This window comes from Aotus nancymaae, unplaced genomic scaffold (genome assembly GCF_030222135.1).
Source record: "Aotus nancymaae isolate 86718 unplaced genomic scaffold, 86718_ANA_hifiasm-v0.15.2.pri h1tg000077l, whole genome shotgun sequence".
In the NCBI taxonomy this organism is placed as follows: domain Eukaryota; kingdom Metazoa; phylum Chordata; class Mammalia; order Primates; family Aotidae; genus Aotus; species Aotus nancymaae.
In genome coordinates, this window is record NW_026988492.1 from 21,121,860 (window position 1) to 21,134,103 (window position 12,244).

Sequence of the window (12,244 nt, forward strand, 5' to 3'; positions counted from 1 at the left end):
TTTGCGGAGTGGAGAGGTGAACCAGGCAGGAGGTCCTCTTGATTCTAGACCACTGGAATCTTCTGAAGTTCCATCAGCGTTGGCCTGTGGTCAAGATGGAATGCATCTGCTTAAGAATTCAGTCAATTCTCATTGACTACTGAATTTTTCTGAAATTTGAATAGAGAGCTCCAGGTAGAACCCTAAATTCTTTGGTTGGCTTCAGTTGAATTTGGAGAGGGATATAAAACAACTGAGGAAAGCATCAAAATGGAATCTAACCTATATATCAAGAGGGTGAGTGAATTAATCCACCGTTGTGGAGGTCGGTAGTAGTTGCAGTTTTCCCAGTCTGTGAAGTAGCACTAAGGATATTTGGAACGGGGCTGACCTGGGTCTGCAGATTCACTTTTAGCTCGCATTTCTCTGAGTAAGAAAATGGTTCTACAAAGTGGTGTTTGTAAGTGCATGGCAACACGTGTTTTCCATATTGAAGCCAGAATACCTAAGTTTAAAAAACATGTCTTGCTTTGTGTTGGCTTGAGTGGTTCAGCTAGATTGACTTTTTTTTTTTTTTTTTTTTTTTTTAATTTCCAGAGTATCGTTTCTAAATAAAGCCAGCAAGGACTGAGAGTGCCCTTCTCGATACGGAGAAACTTAGGGTTTCATGTTTTTAATTAGGAAAAATTCTGAGAACCCATCTATAAAACTGTTCAAAACCAGAACTTTGTTCTCCAAAGAAAAAAGAGCCCAAGTACTTGAGCAGGCTTTTTAAAGAAATTTTTATCATGAAACACAGTGTGTCCAATGGTTCCATGGTGCTCAGCCAATTCTCATCTTTTTTGCTCTACCATGTTTACACAAGTTAGGGCAGAAATACAAAGACAGTAGTCTGACGTTTTCATTTCACAGGGCTGTCTTGCCTTGGACTGTTAACAACTGCATACACATCATTCCTCCTCTGTTATTCTGGGACCCACTGAGATGAGACGGGGCCTCTGGTCAGTATCAGGGGCGAGGGTGGCCGTTGAGTCTCGCTGGTGAGCCCTACGTATTCTTTTTGTTTTTAGACTGGAGTGTAACTTTCATCTCTTCTTGACTTCTTTAAGAATCATTCTAATTGATTTATGCCAGGCCCGGTAAATACGTTCACTAATGTGTACTGCATTTACTTTGCGCTAAGTGCTTCATTTATTTACATTTTTGATGCCATCCTTATGACATCACCAAGAAAGTAGGCACTATTATATTCTTTTTTTATTTATTTTTTTTAACGGGACGGAGTCTTGCTATTATCTCCCAGGCTGGAATGCAATGATGTGATCTTGGCTCACTGTAACCTCCACCTCCTGGGTTCAAATGATTCTCCTGCCTCAGTCTCCCGAGTAGCTGGGATTACAGACACCTGCCACCACACCCAGCTAACTTTTTTATTTTTAGTAGAGACAGGGCTTTCACCATATTGGCCAGGCTGATCTTGAACTCCTGACCTCAGGTGATCCACCCGCCTCGGCCTTCCAAAGTGCTGGGATTACAGGTGTGAGCCACCGCACCGGGCCAGCACTATATTCTTTATGCAGATTAGAATACTGAGGCTTAGAGGAGTTAAGATATTTGTTTCATGTTATATAGAAGATAAATACCAGTGATAGACCTTAAACCTAGGTCATTACAGCTGGCTTTCCTTTCACCAGGAAATAAGGAATACTCAATGAGAAGGAAGACTTGGAAGAGAAACAGACAAACAGGCACCATACACATACTTGTCCCCATACTTTGCTCAAACTTACCTTTTGGATACTTGAAGGATAGGCTCATGTAGTGTGAGACAAACAATTAGAAGTAGTAACTGTAGTAACTTCTCTAATGAGAGCCATGCCAGACATTGATGTGAAATTGGCAAGCTTGCCACCGTTGTCTCTGACTGTTGATTGAAGCTGGTACACCCTTGACTGTCTAGTCTACATGTCTGCCTTTTTTTCCCCCCTCCTTTCCATTAGGATGGATGAAAATTATAACCTCTTGCCTCACGGAGTCAATTTCCAAGATGCCATCTTCCCAGACACTCAAGAGAACAGAAGGATGTTTTCTAGCCTTTTCCAGTTTTCAAACTGTTCCCAAGGACAGCAGCTGGCGACTTTCTCCAGTGACTGGGAAATCCAGGAAGACAATAGGGTAAGAATTGGCTAAATCTTGCACCACAGCAAAACAATAGCATAGCAACATCTTCTGTGAATTTTATGATCAAAGGAGTCAAGAATACTCTTCCAGGCCAGGCACGGTGGCTCATGCCAGTAATCCCAGCACTTTGGGAGGCTGAAGCGGGCAGATCTCAAGGTCAGGAGTTCAAGACCAGCCTGGCCAACATAGTGAAACCCTGCTTCTACTAAAAATACAAAAAGTTAGCCAGGTATGATGGTGGGTGCCTGTAATCCCAGCTACTTGGGAGGCTGAGGCAGGAGAATCACTTGAACCCAGGAGGCAGAGGTTGCAGCAAGCAGAGATTGTGCCACTGCACTCCAGCCTGGGCAATAGTGCGAGACTTCGTCTCAAAAAAAAAAAAAAAAAAAAAAAAAAAACTCTTCCAAAAGCCCAGACCAAAGAGTATTATCCTATCCCCTCTCTCTCTCCTACTATCCCTCACCTCCCAGCTGTCAAAAAACACCACTCAGAAACTTTGGATCCGTGAAGCTTTACTGTTTAATAAGGAGTTCTTCCCAAAGTATGAGAACAAGAGGGAATGAAGACTGAGCCTCAGTTTCCTATTCTGCAGAACAGGGACAATAGTAGCAGCTATATCAGGCTGGTCCAACCTGCAGCCCAGGACAGCTCTGAATGTGGCCTAACACAGATTTGTAAACTTTCGTAGAACACGATGAGATTTTTTTTGGCTTATCAGCTGTCATTAGTGTTGGTGTATTTTATGTGTGGCTCAAGATAATTCTTCTTCTGATGGGGCCCAGGGAAGCCAAAAGATTGGACACCTCTGATCTTTGTCTGAGGGCTGATGCAATATGACTGAAATATGTAAAAAACATAAATATGTAAATCCCTTAGCATCATGCTTGAAAGAGTAAGTGCTGAATACACGTGAACCGCTATGACTGTTCTGACTGTATGATTGTTATTGACAGCATGGGGCTCTAAGGAATTGTAGAGGAAAGGAAGAGTGCTGAAGGGAATGAAGTGAAATTGCTCTCATAGCTACCACTTCTGTGAGTGATTCTTAACTATGGCTGGTAAACGTAGAGGGGCAGGATGGCCAAGGTGGTTGCAGAATGTAAGGGTTGGGATCATTTGGGGAGTGAGAGAGTCTTCTGGATCTGGGCCAGAGGTGCAGGAAAATGTTGATGATCACCACTTTTCCAAAGCAGTGGGCGTTGCCACAACCAAGTTGGGATGATACTGGGGCCATGTGAGTCTAGGCCTATGGGGCAGTGACCCATCTCTTCCAATCCTTGATTGAGGACATTTTTAGGGCAACGTGACGGCCGGCCGGAGAGAGAGTTCTGATGGGGGTATCATATGGAATAAGGCCTCTTTTTTCGGCATTAATGAACCCATTTGTGCATGTTAAGAGACTCCCTTCTTTCCACCCATCGTGAAAGGTTTGAGGGAGGGGTCTTTCTCTTGTCTGGTGGGATGGCCTAGGGTAGCTGCCTTGTTCTTCTGAATCCCCTTATTGTCTTTTCTATGTTGTTTTCCTTCCGACTGTTATTTTAGGTTCAGGGAATACCTGTGTAGGTTTGTGATGTGAGTAAATTTCGTGCCACTGGGGTTTGGAATACTGATTGTTTCATCACCCAGGTACTGAGTACAGTACCTGAGAGGTAGTTTTTCCATCCTCACCCTCCTCCCGTCCTCCACCCTCAAGGAGGCCCCGGTATCTATTGCTGCCGTCTTCGTGCCCATGTGTACTCAATGTTTAGCTCCCATTATAAGTGAGAACACGCGGTATTTGGGTTTCTGTTCCTGCATTAATTTGCTTAGGAAAATGGCCTCCAGCTTCCTCCATGTCGGCAAAGGACGTAATTCAAACCCCGTTTAAAGGGAGATCGAAAGGGAGCTTTGCCCAGAGCTCCGTGTACCTGGAGGCCCTCTTCACGCTGTTGCACAGAAGCTATTCCTGTGAAGGGCAGGTACGTCCAACTAAGGGAAATGGTTTATTCTTCTTTGACATAGGCCTGTAATCCCAGCACTTGGGGAGGCCGAGGTGGGTGGATCACTTGAGGTCAGGAGTTCAAGAACAGCCTGCAACATGGTGAAACCCCATCTCTACTAAAAATGCAAAAATTAGCCGGGCAGGGTGGTGCATGCCTCCAATCTCAGCTACTCAGGAGGCAGAGGCAGGAAAATCACTTGAACCCAGGAGGCGGAGGTTGCAGTGAGCCAAGATCACACCATTGCACTCCAACCTGGGTGACCAAAAAAAAAAAAAAAAAAGGTTACTTCCTCAACTCTACCCTACTTATAGCAATCTAGACTTTTCTAACCCCTTCCTGATGATTTGCCAGAACTCTCTGAACGCTTGTCTTATATTTTGCTCCCAACATGGTTCCAAGTACCTGTTTTTTTAATTTTTACTGTTGCCCACTCCATGTTGAATTAGACCCAGCAAGTCTAAGCCTGAGTATCCCAAGCCCGAGTCACTCTTAGTATCTTCCAAGTGAAATCTGTAGACTGGTCCTTTTGTTCTCCATATTGTGGGCCCTTTGCTTATATGACTAGATAATAGATTGATGCCAAGAGATCAGATATTATTCTGAAAATATTTGAATAGGTTAGCCCCTAAAAATTTAAGCTACGTAACTTTTTAGCCCTATGGTCACATCATCTAGCTACTAACATTTTTCTGGAATTAGATTTTTCCATCATTTGGGGAAAACAAAACGGGAACAGTAGGACTGTGGAGAATTGTTTTAGTGTGAAGGCAGCTTTATTTCTGTTGATCAGATGTTGATCTTGCGGGAGAATTCCTTTTTCCTTTCCCTTGAATCACCCTGACCTCTTAGATAACACAGTGTGGGAGCATTCTAGCCTCAGAGGAAGAGTGGAAACTTGAAGGGAGGAAGAGAATTATTTCACTTTGCTGAGCTGCTGGGTAGCAGGATTTAGTTCAATCTGGGGGACACTGCACATTTCCAGACCTCTGCCTGTGCCAGTTTTATTCCCTACCCACTTGGAAAGGGACCACATCAAAGCTACACAAAATTGGCCCATTATGGACTGGGCGCGGTGGCTCACGCCTGTAATCCCAGCACATTGGGAGGCTAAGGTGGGCGGATCACTTGAGGTCAGGAGTTTGAGACCACCCTGGACAACATGGTGGAACCCCATCTCTACTAAAAATACAAAAATTAGCTGAGGATGGTGGCATGTTCCTGTAATCCCAGCTACTTTGGGAGGCTGAGGCAGGAGAATCGTTTGAACTTGGGAGGGGGAGGTTGCAGTGAGCTGAGATTGTGCCCCTAAAAAAAAAAACTTTAAACTTTCTTAAAAAAAAGCTTTAAACTTTTCTTTTCTTTTTCTGTGGGAAGGTAAGCATCAAATTATCCTACCCAGGATAAATACACCATGTTATGTCAGAAGCAGTCAACATTGTTCCTTAACCTTAGGAGGGGTCAGAATTGCCGTTATAATCACCCTTTTATTTCCAGTGAGAATAGATGTTAGACTTCTGTTAATCAGGACACACTAACACTCCACATGCTCTAAGAGCGGTTATGAAGGGCCCGGGGCTTTGCTCAGAAGACTTTCTTATATTATGTGTGATGTCTTCCATTACAGACCCTGCAGGCATCCCCCGTGTGCCTGTGCTGTCTACGTGCTGTTGTTTTGTTTTTGTTTTTGAGATTGAGTCTCGCTCTGTCGTCCAGGTTGGAGTGCAGTGATGTGATCTCGGCTCACTGCAACCTCTGTCTCCTGGGTTCAAGTGATTCTCCTGCCTCAGCCTCCCAAGTACCTGGGATTACAGGCGCCCACCACCATGCCCAGCTAATTTTTGTATTTTTTGTAGAGATGGGGTTTCACCATGTGGGTCAGGCTGGTCTCGAACTCCCAGCCTCAAGTGATCTTCCTGCCTTGGCATCCCAAAGTTCTGGGATTGCAGGCGTGAGCCACTGCGACCTGCCGCTGGATGCTGCTGATGCCGCTGTTCTTTGAGCTTCCATTCCGTTTGGGCGTGGATCTGGGCTATAGTTATAAAGACCACGTCTCATTCTCTTCCCCGACAGTTCACACTTTCTCTGTGTTGGCAGATCAGGGACTCGAGAGTGGATTTGGAGGGTAGGAGATGGAAGAGGAGGAAAAGCTTGTGGAGGGCAACTTTTGCAAAACGTATGCAGGGCGACATTCAACTCAGTCCTTAGGAACTCTTGGGAACTCCCTGGAAAGAACGCTCTGGTTCCTTTCCAGCGCCTCTTCATCTTCAAATATCCCACCCACACATTAGTAAATAGCAACATGATCTTTCTTTCAAAAGCTGCCAAGATGTCAGCAGTGTTAGCAAGTGTTCAGCGCCTCTCTCGTTCGGTGTCGTGGTGTTAATAGGACTTGGGGGGATATCCTTGGCATGTGGGAACATCCACCAGATTTACTGGCAGGATTCCCTCCACACCAGCCAAGGACATTTTTCCTTCCTCATTTCTCTCTCGCTGGACAAGTACAACAGTCAAAACAATTTGGATATTTTTCCCACTCTGCCAGTGCAGTCCCCTAGGACCAAGACCCAGACTGACCCAGACTTACATAAAATGTCTGTCATACAGTGTCATGGGATTGAAAGCAGCTCTGGGGAGCTCTTGCTACCATTTTCTTCTTCTTTTGGAGATGGGAAGAGTGATGGGGGGTTACCCTTCTCTCAGCCGCCTTAGAAGGACTGTGAACTTTTAATCAGAAGATCTCGATTGGCTCTGCCATTTCTGGAGGAATGACCTTGGGCAGATCCCTTAATTTTTCACAACTTCAGTTTTCCCTTCTGAAAAACAGAGCCTAGAACAGATAAACTGGTGTTGTAACGACCTAATTAGAACATACTTTTGAAAGCACTTTCTAGAGTGATGCAAGGGCTTAGTACTGGAAGCTGATTCTTTTTTTTTTTTTTTTTTTCTGAGATGAAGTCTCCTTCTTGTCCCTCAGGCTGGAGTGCAATGGCACGATCTTGGCTCACTACAGCCTCCACCTCCCAGGTTCAAGCGATTCTCCTGCCTCAGCCTCCCGAGTAGCTGGGCTTACGGGTGCCTGCCACCACCTGGCTAATTTTTGTATTTTTATTAGAGACAGGGTTTCACCATGTTGGCCAGGCTGGTCTCAAACTCCTGACTTCAGGTTCTGATCATTCTTAAGTACTGCTTTAAAAACTACATTAAAAATTTATTATTAAACTTTAAGTTCTGGGGTACATGTGCAGAACGTGCAGGTTTGTTACATAGGTATACACGTGCCATGGTGGTTTGCTGCATCTATCACCCTGTCGTCTACATTAGGTATTTCTCCTAATGCTCTCCCTCCCCACTAACCCCACCTCCAACAGGCCCCGGTTTGTGATGTTCCCCTCCCTGTGTCCATGTGTTCTCATTGTTCAACTCCCACTTATAAGTGAGAACATGCAGTGTTTGGTTTTCTGTTCTTGTGTTAGTTTGCTGAGAATGATGGTTTCCAGCTTCATCCATGTCCCTGCAAAGGACATGAACTCATCTTTTTTATGGCTGCATAGTATTCCATGGTGTGTATGTGCCACATTTTCTTTATCCAGTCTGTCATTGATGGGTATTTGGGTCGGTTCCAAGTCTTTGCTATTGTGAACAGTGCTGCAGTAAACATACATGTGCATGTGTCTTTATAACAGAATGATTTATAATTCTTAGGGTATATGCCCAGTAATGGGATTGCTGGGTCAAATGGTATCTCTAGTTCCAGATCCATGCGGAATCACCGCCCTGTTTTCCACAATGGTTGAGCTAGTTTATACTGCCACCAGCAGGGTAAAAGCGTTCCTATTTCTCTGCATCCTCTCCAGCATCCGTTGTCTCCTGATTTTTTTAATGATCGCCATTCTAACTGGTGTGAGACGGTATCTCATTGTTTAAAACCCCCTTTTTAAACAAAAATTTTAAAAGGAGCCTGCTGCTGTCCAGGGGAGTCCCAAAACATCCCATGGAAGAGTGGCAATAGCAGTAGTGATGGGGGTTTGTGCTGGAGACGGGAACAGATGAAGGGGAAGCTATCTTGAATACTGTTTTCTTTCAGTATAATGGATTGTGTTCTGTGCGGGGATCACATTTAAAAACAGAGTGTATTGGATTATCAGCAGATAGCACACTCACGTGGGTTCTCCACTGCCTCCGACACCCATCCACCCACTCCCCACCTACCCTCCAAATAAGCAGCCAGTGTTATTAGTTTCTTGTATAACCATCCGATGGCATTTAAAAATTATTATTTCAGTAAGTTCTCGGGGAACGGATGGTGTCGGGTTGTTTGAATAAGTTCTCTAGTGTCAGTCTCTCTAGTAGCTGGGACTACAGGCGTGTGCTACCATGCCCAGCTAACGTTTGTATTTTTAGTAGGGACAGCGTTGCCCTGTGTTGGCCAGGCCGGTCTCAACCTCTGGGCTGATCTCAGACCTCAAGTGATCTGCCCACCTCAGCCTCCCAGAATGCTGCAATTGCAGGCATGAGCCACTGCACCCATCCTGTGTGGGTTTGTTTTTTTTTTTTGATCAAAATTTTGAAAGCTATAAGATCTTTATTTATATGTATCTAGATGTGTTTTCATATATGAACATATCAGCATCTGTTGTATCTACTTGCTACCACCAAATTGCCTTAAAAATCAATGAGTGTTTGTGAATTAGTAAGCCCACGTATTTTCACTGCAGTTTGATTTTATTTATTTATTTTATTTATTTAAAAAAAAGGAAGAAAGAAAGAAAAAGGAAGAGGAAGAAAAAGAAAGAGAAAGAGAGAGAATGGGAGAATTGCTTTCTTGCCCAGGCTAGAATGCAGTTTAGAAATGGGTATTGAAAACCTCTTTTATACCAATAATTCTACTTAATGACGTAGACAGGAAGGAATAAGGGAAGAAAATAACAAACAAGCAGCCAACCAATATTTCATTTAAACCTATGAAATGCTATGCGATTACTGAGGAATGATTTACTTCCAATTATGTAGTCACTTTTGGAATAGGTGTGAGGTGGTAATGTGTGTTTTGTGTATTTAAAGTGGAGAGTTCTATAAATGTTTATTAAGTTTACTTGTTCCGGGTCTGAGTTCAAGTTCTGGATGTCCTTGTTAATTTTCTGTCTCGTTGATCCTGTGTGGTTTTAATTTGCATTTCCCTCGTGGCTAATAATGTCAATCATCTTTTCATCTGTACATTTACCATCTGTATGGCCTCTTTGGTGAAATCTTCATATATTTGGCCCTTCTTTTTTTTGCCATTTCTTTTCATTAGAGCTATGACTAGAAACATTCCCTTTATAGGATGTTCAAAGTTTTCAAACTCTTTATTTTATTTTATTTTTTATGTCGAGACAAGGTTTCACTCCCATAAGCCAGGCTGGAGTGCAGTGTGCACTCTTGGCTTGCCACAACCTCTACCTCCCAGTAACTAGGACTACAGGTGCACACCACACACCTGGCTAATTGTTGTATTTTTAGTAGAGATGGTTTCACCATATGGCCCAGGTTGGGCTCGAACTTCTGACCTCAAGTGATCAGCCCACTTCAGCCTCCCAAAGTGTTGGGATGACAGGCGTGAGCCACCACTCTGCCATTTTCAAACTCTGCTTTGCAGCAGTGTTAAGATGGATTAGAGACACAACCGTTAAGCTACTCATAGCTTTAGATTTCTTTTTTCAATTCTACCGAAAAACTTTGAGAGCTATAGATTTTTTGATATATATATATATTCTATTTTATTTATTTTTTGAGACAGCTGTCACCCAGGATGGAGTGCAGTAGCACAATCTTGGCTCACTTCAACCTCTGCCTTCTGGGTTGAAACGTTTTTTGTGCCTCAGCCTCCTGAGTAGCTGGGATTACAGGCACCTGCCACCATGCCCAGCTAACTTCTGTATTTTTGGTGGAGATGGGGTTTCACCATATTGGCCAGGCTGGTCTCAAACTCCTAACCTCAAATTATCCACCAGCCTCGGCCTCCCAGAGTGCTGGGATTATAGGCATGAGCCACCATGTCCCACCTAGCCACAGATTTTTTTTTTTGAGATGGAATCTTGCTCTGTTGCCCAGGCTAGAAGTGGCACAATCTCGGCTCATTGCAACCTCTGCCTCTTGGGTTCAAGTGATTCTCTTTTGCCTCAGCCTCCTGAGTAGCTGGGATTACAGGCATGCGCCACCACGTTCACCTCATTTTTGTGTTTTTAGTAGAGACGGGGTTTCACGATGTCGTTCAGGCTGGTCTTGAAATCCTGATCCTGTAATCCACCCGTCTCAGCCTCCCAAAGTGCTGGTATTACAGATGTGAACTACCACATCCAGCTGATTTCTTTTTTAATGATGGTAAAAAACACATGATACGAAATCTACTCTTAACAAAATTTCCAGTATTGTTAACTGTATGTACACTGTTGGATAGCAGATTTCTAGAACTTACTCATCTTGCACGACTGAAACTCTATTCTGTTTCCCTTTCCCCATCCTAGTCCTCACCTCTCCAGCCCCTGGCAAGTACCATTCTTTCTGTTTCTGTGAGTTTCACTGCTTGAGATCCCTTATATAAGTGGAATCATGCCCTATGTGTCTTTCTATGACTGGCTCATTTCACTTAGCTTAATGTCCTCAATGGTCCTCCAGGTTGTAGCGTGTGACCATGGCTGTATGTTTTAATTGGTGGTAACTCACTTCCGTCTTTTATTTTTTGAGATAGTCTCGCTCTGTTGCCAGGCTGGAATGCAGTGATGCAATCTCAGCTCACTGCAACCTCTGCCTCCCGGGTTCAAGCGATTCTCCTACCTCAGCCTCCCCAGTAGCTGGGACTACAGGTGTGCGCAACCATACCCAGCTAACTTTTATATTTTTAGTAGAGACCAGGTTTCACCATGTTGGTCAGGATGGTCTCGATTTCTTGACCTTGTGATCCACCTGCCTCGGCCTCCCAAAGTGCTGGGATTACAGGTGTGAGCTACCACGCCCGACCGCTCATTTCTCATTTTTATCTCATGGATAATCATGTGGTGTCACCACAACTCACTTCCTCCATTGTAAGTCACAGGGGATGGAATTTGGGGTAACCAAAGTCAGAGCTTTGTGAAAAACTGGGACTCTTCCCATGGACTACTTCATAGATGCCCTCAGTGATAGCACCTGTGCCAAAAAGTCAGCAGTCAGCCTGAGAAAACTCTTACCCTGCCTGGTTGAAGAGGCTTTACTGAGTGGACTCATTCTTCCTGAATTTTTCCCACTTTTCTTGTAACTCTAAGTTTACTCTTCAATCCCCCAAGCCTTTCCAGAGAGCCTCAGTACATGATATGCTCAGGTGGATTCAAAAGGATCGTGGGCTGGGTGCGGTGGCTCACGCCTGTAATGCCAGCACTTTGGGAGGCCGAGGCAGGTAGATCACCTGAGGTCAGGAGTTTGAGACCAGTCTGGCCAACATGATGAAACTTCGTCTCTACTAAAAATACAAAAAGTAGCTGGGTATGGTGGTGAGTGCCTGTAATTCCACCTACTCGGGAGGCTGAGGCAGCAGAATTGCTTGAACCTGGGAGGTGGCAGTTGCCATGAACTGAGATCACGTCACTGCACTCCAGTCTGGGTGACAGAATGCATCTGAAGAAAATAAGAAAAAGGATCCTGGGCCAGATGCAGTGGCTCACACTTGTAATCTTGGCACTTTGTAAGGCTGAAGCAGGAGGATGGCTTGAGGCCAGGAGTTTGAGACCAGCCCAGGCAACATAGCAAGACCCTGTCTCAAAAAAAAAAAAAAATTCTGTCTTTCCTTAAAGAGAGTGTGTGCGGTGTCCCCCAGAGAGAGACTCCTCAAGCCAGCCTTCCTCTGGCCTCATGAGGTAATCCATGCTAGGGCCATTGTTATGGAAATGTGCTATGGTACTAGAAGCAAAGCTTGAAAGAGTCTTGCATTCTGAGAGTCTCTCACTCTAGGAGATAGAAGTTTCTGGGTTCTGTTCCCCAAGTTCCCTGCAGCTGTTTGCTTCATTGACTTCACTCTGTGTCTTGTCCCCATGCAGACATGGGTTCTGAATATGTAGACTGGCTTTGTAGGGTCTATGCACAGAGGAATG

General features: G+C 44.4%; 1 protein-coding gene across 2 annotated transcripts in view; it reads left to right on the forward strand.

The window, feature by feature from the left end:
* The window catches only part of CCDC3 (coiled-coil domain containing 3), a 129,248-nt gene that overhangs the window by 40,591 nt on the left and 76,413 nt on the right, over window positions 1–12,244 (forward strand). For both annotated transcript variants that reach the window (XM_064368432.1, XM_012456010.3), the window contains exon 2: window positions 1,980–2,154. In XM_064368432.1, the coding sequence (XP_064224502.1) occupies window positions 1,980–2,154 (175 nt within the window). The remainder of the gene's footprint in view (window positions 1–1,979; window positions 2,155–12,244) is intronic.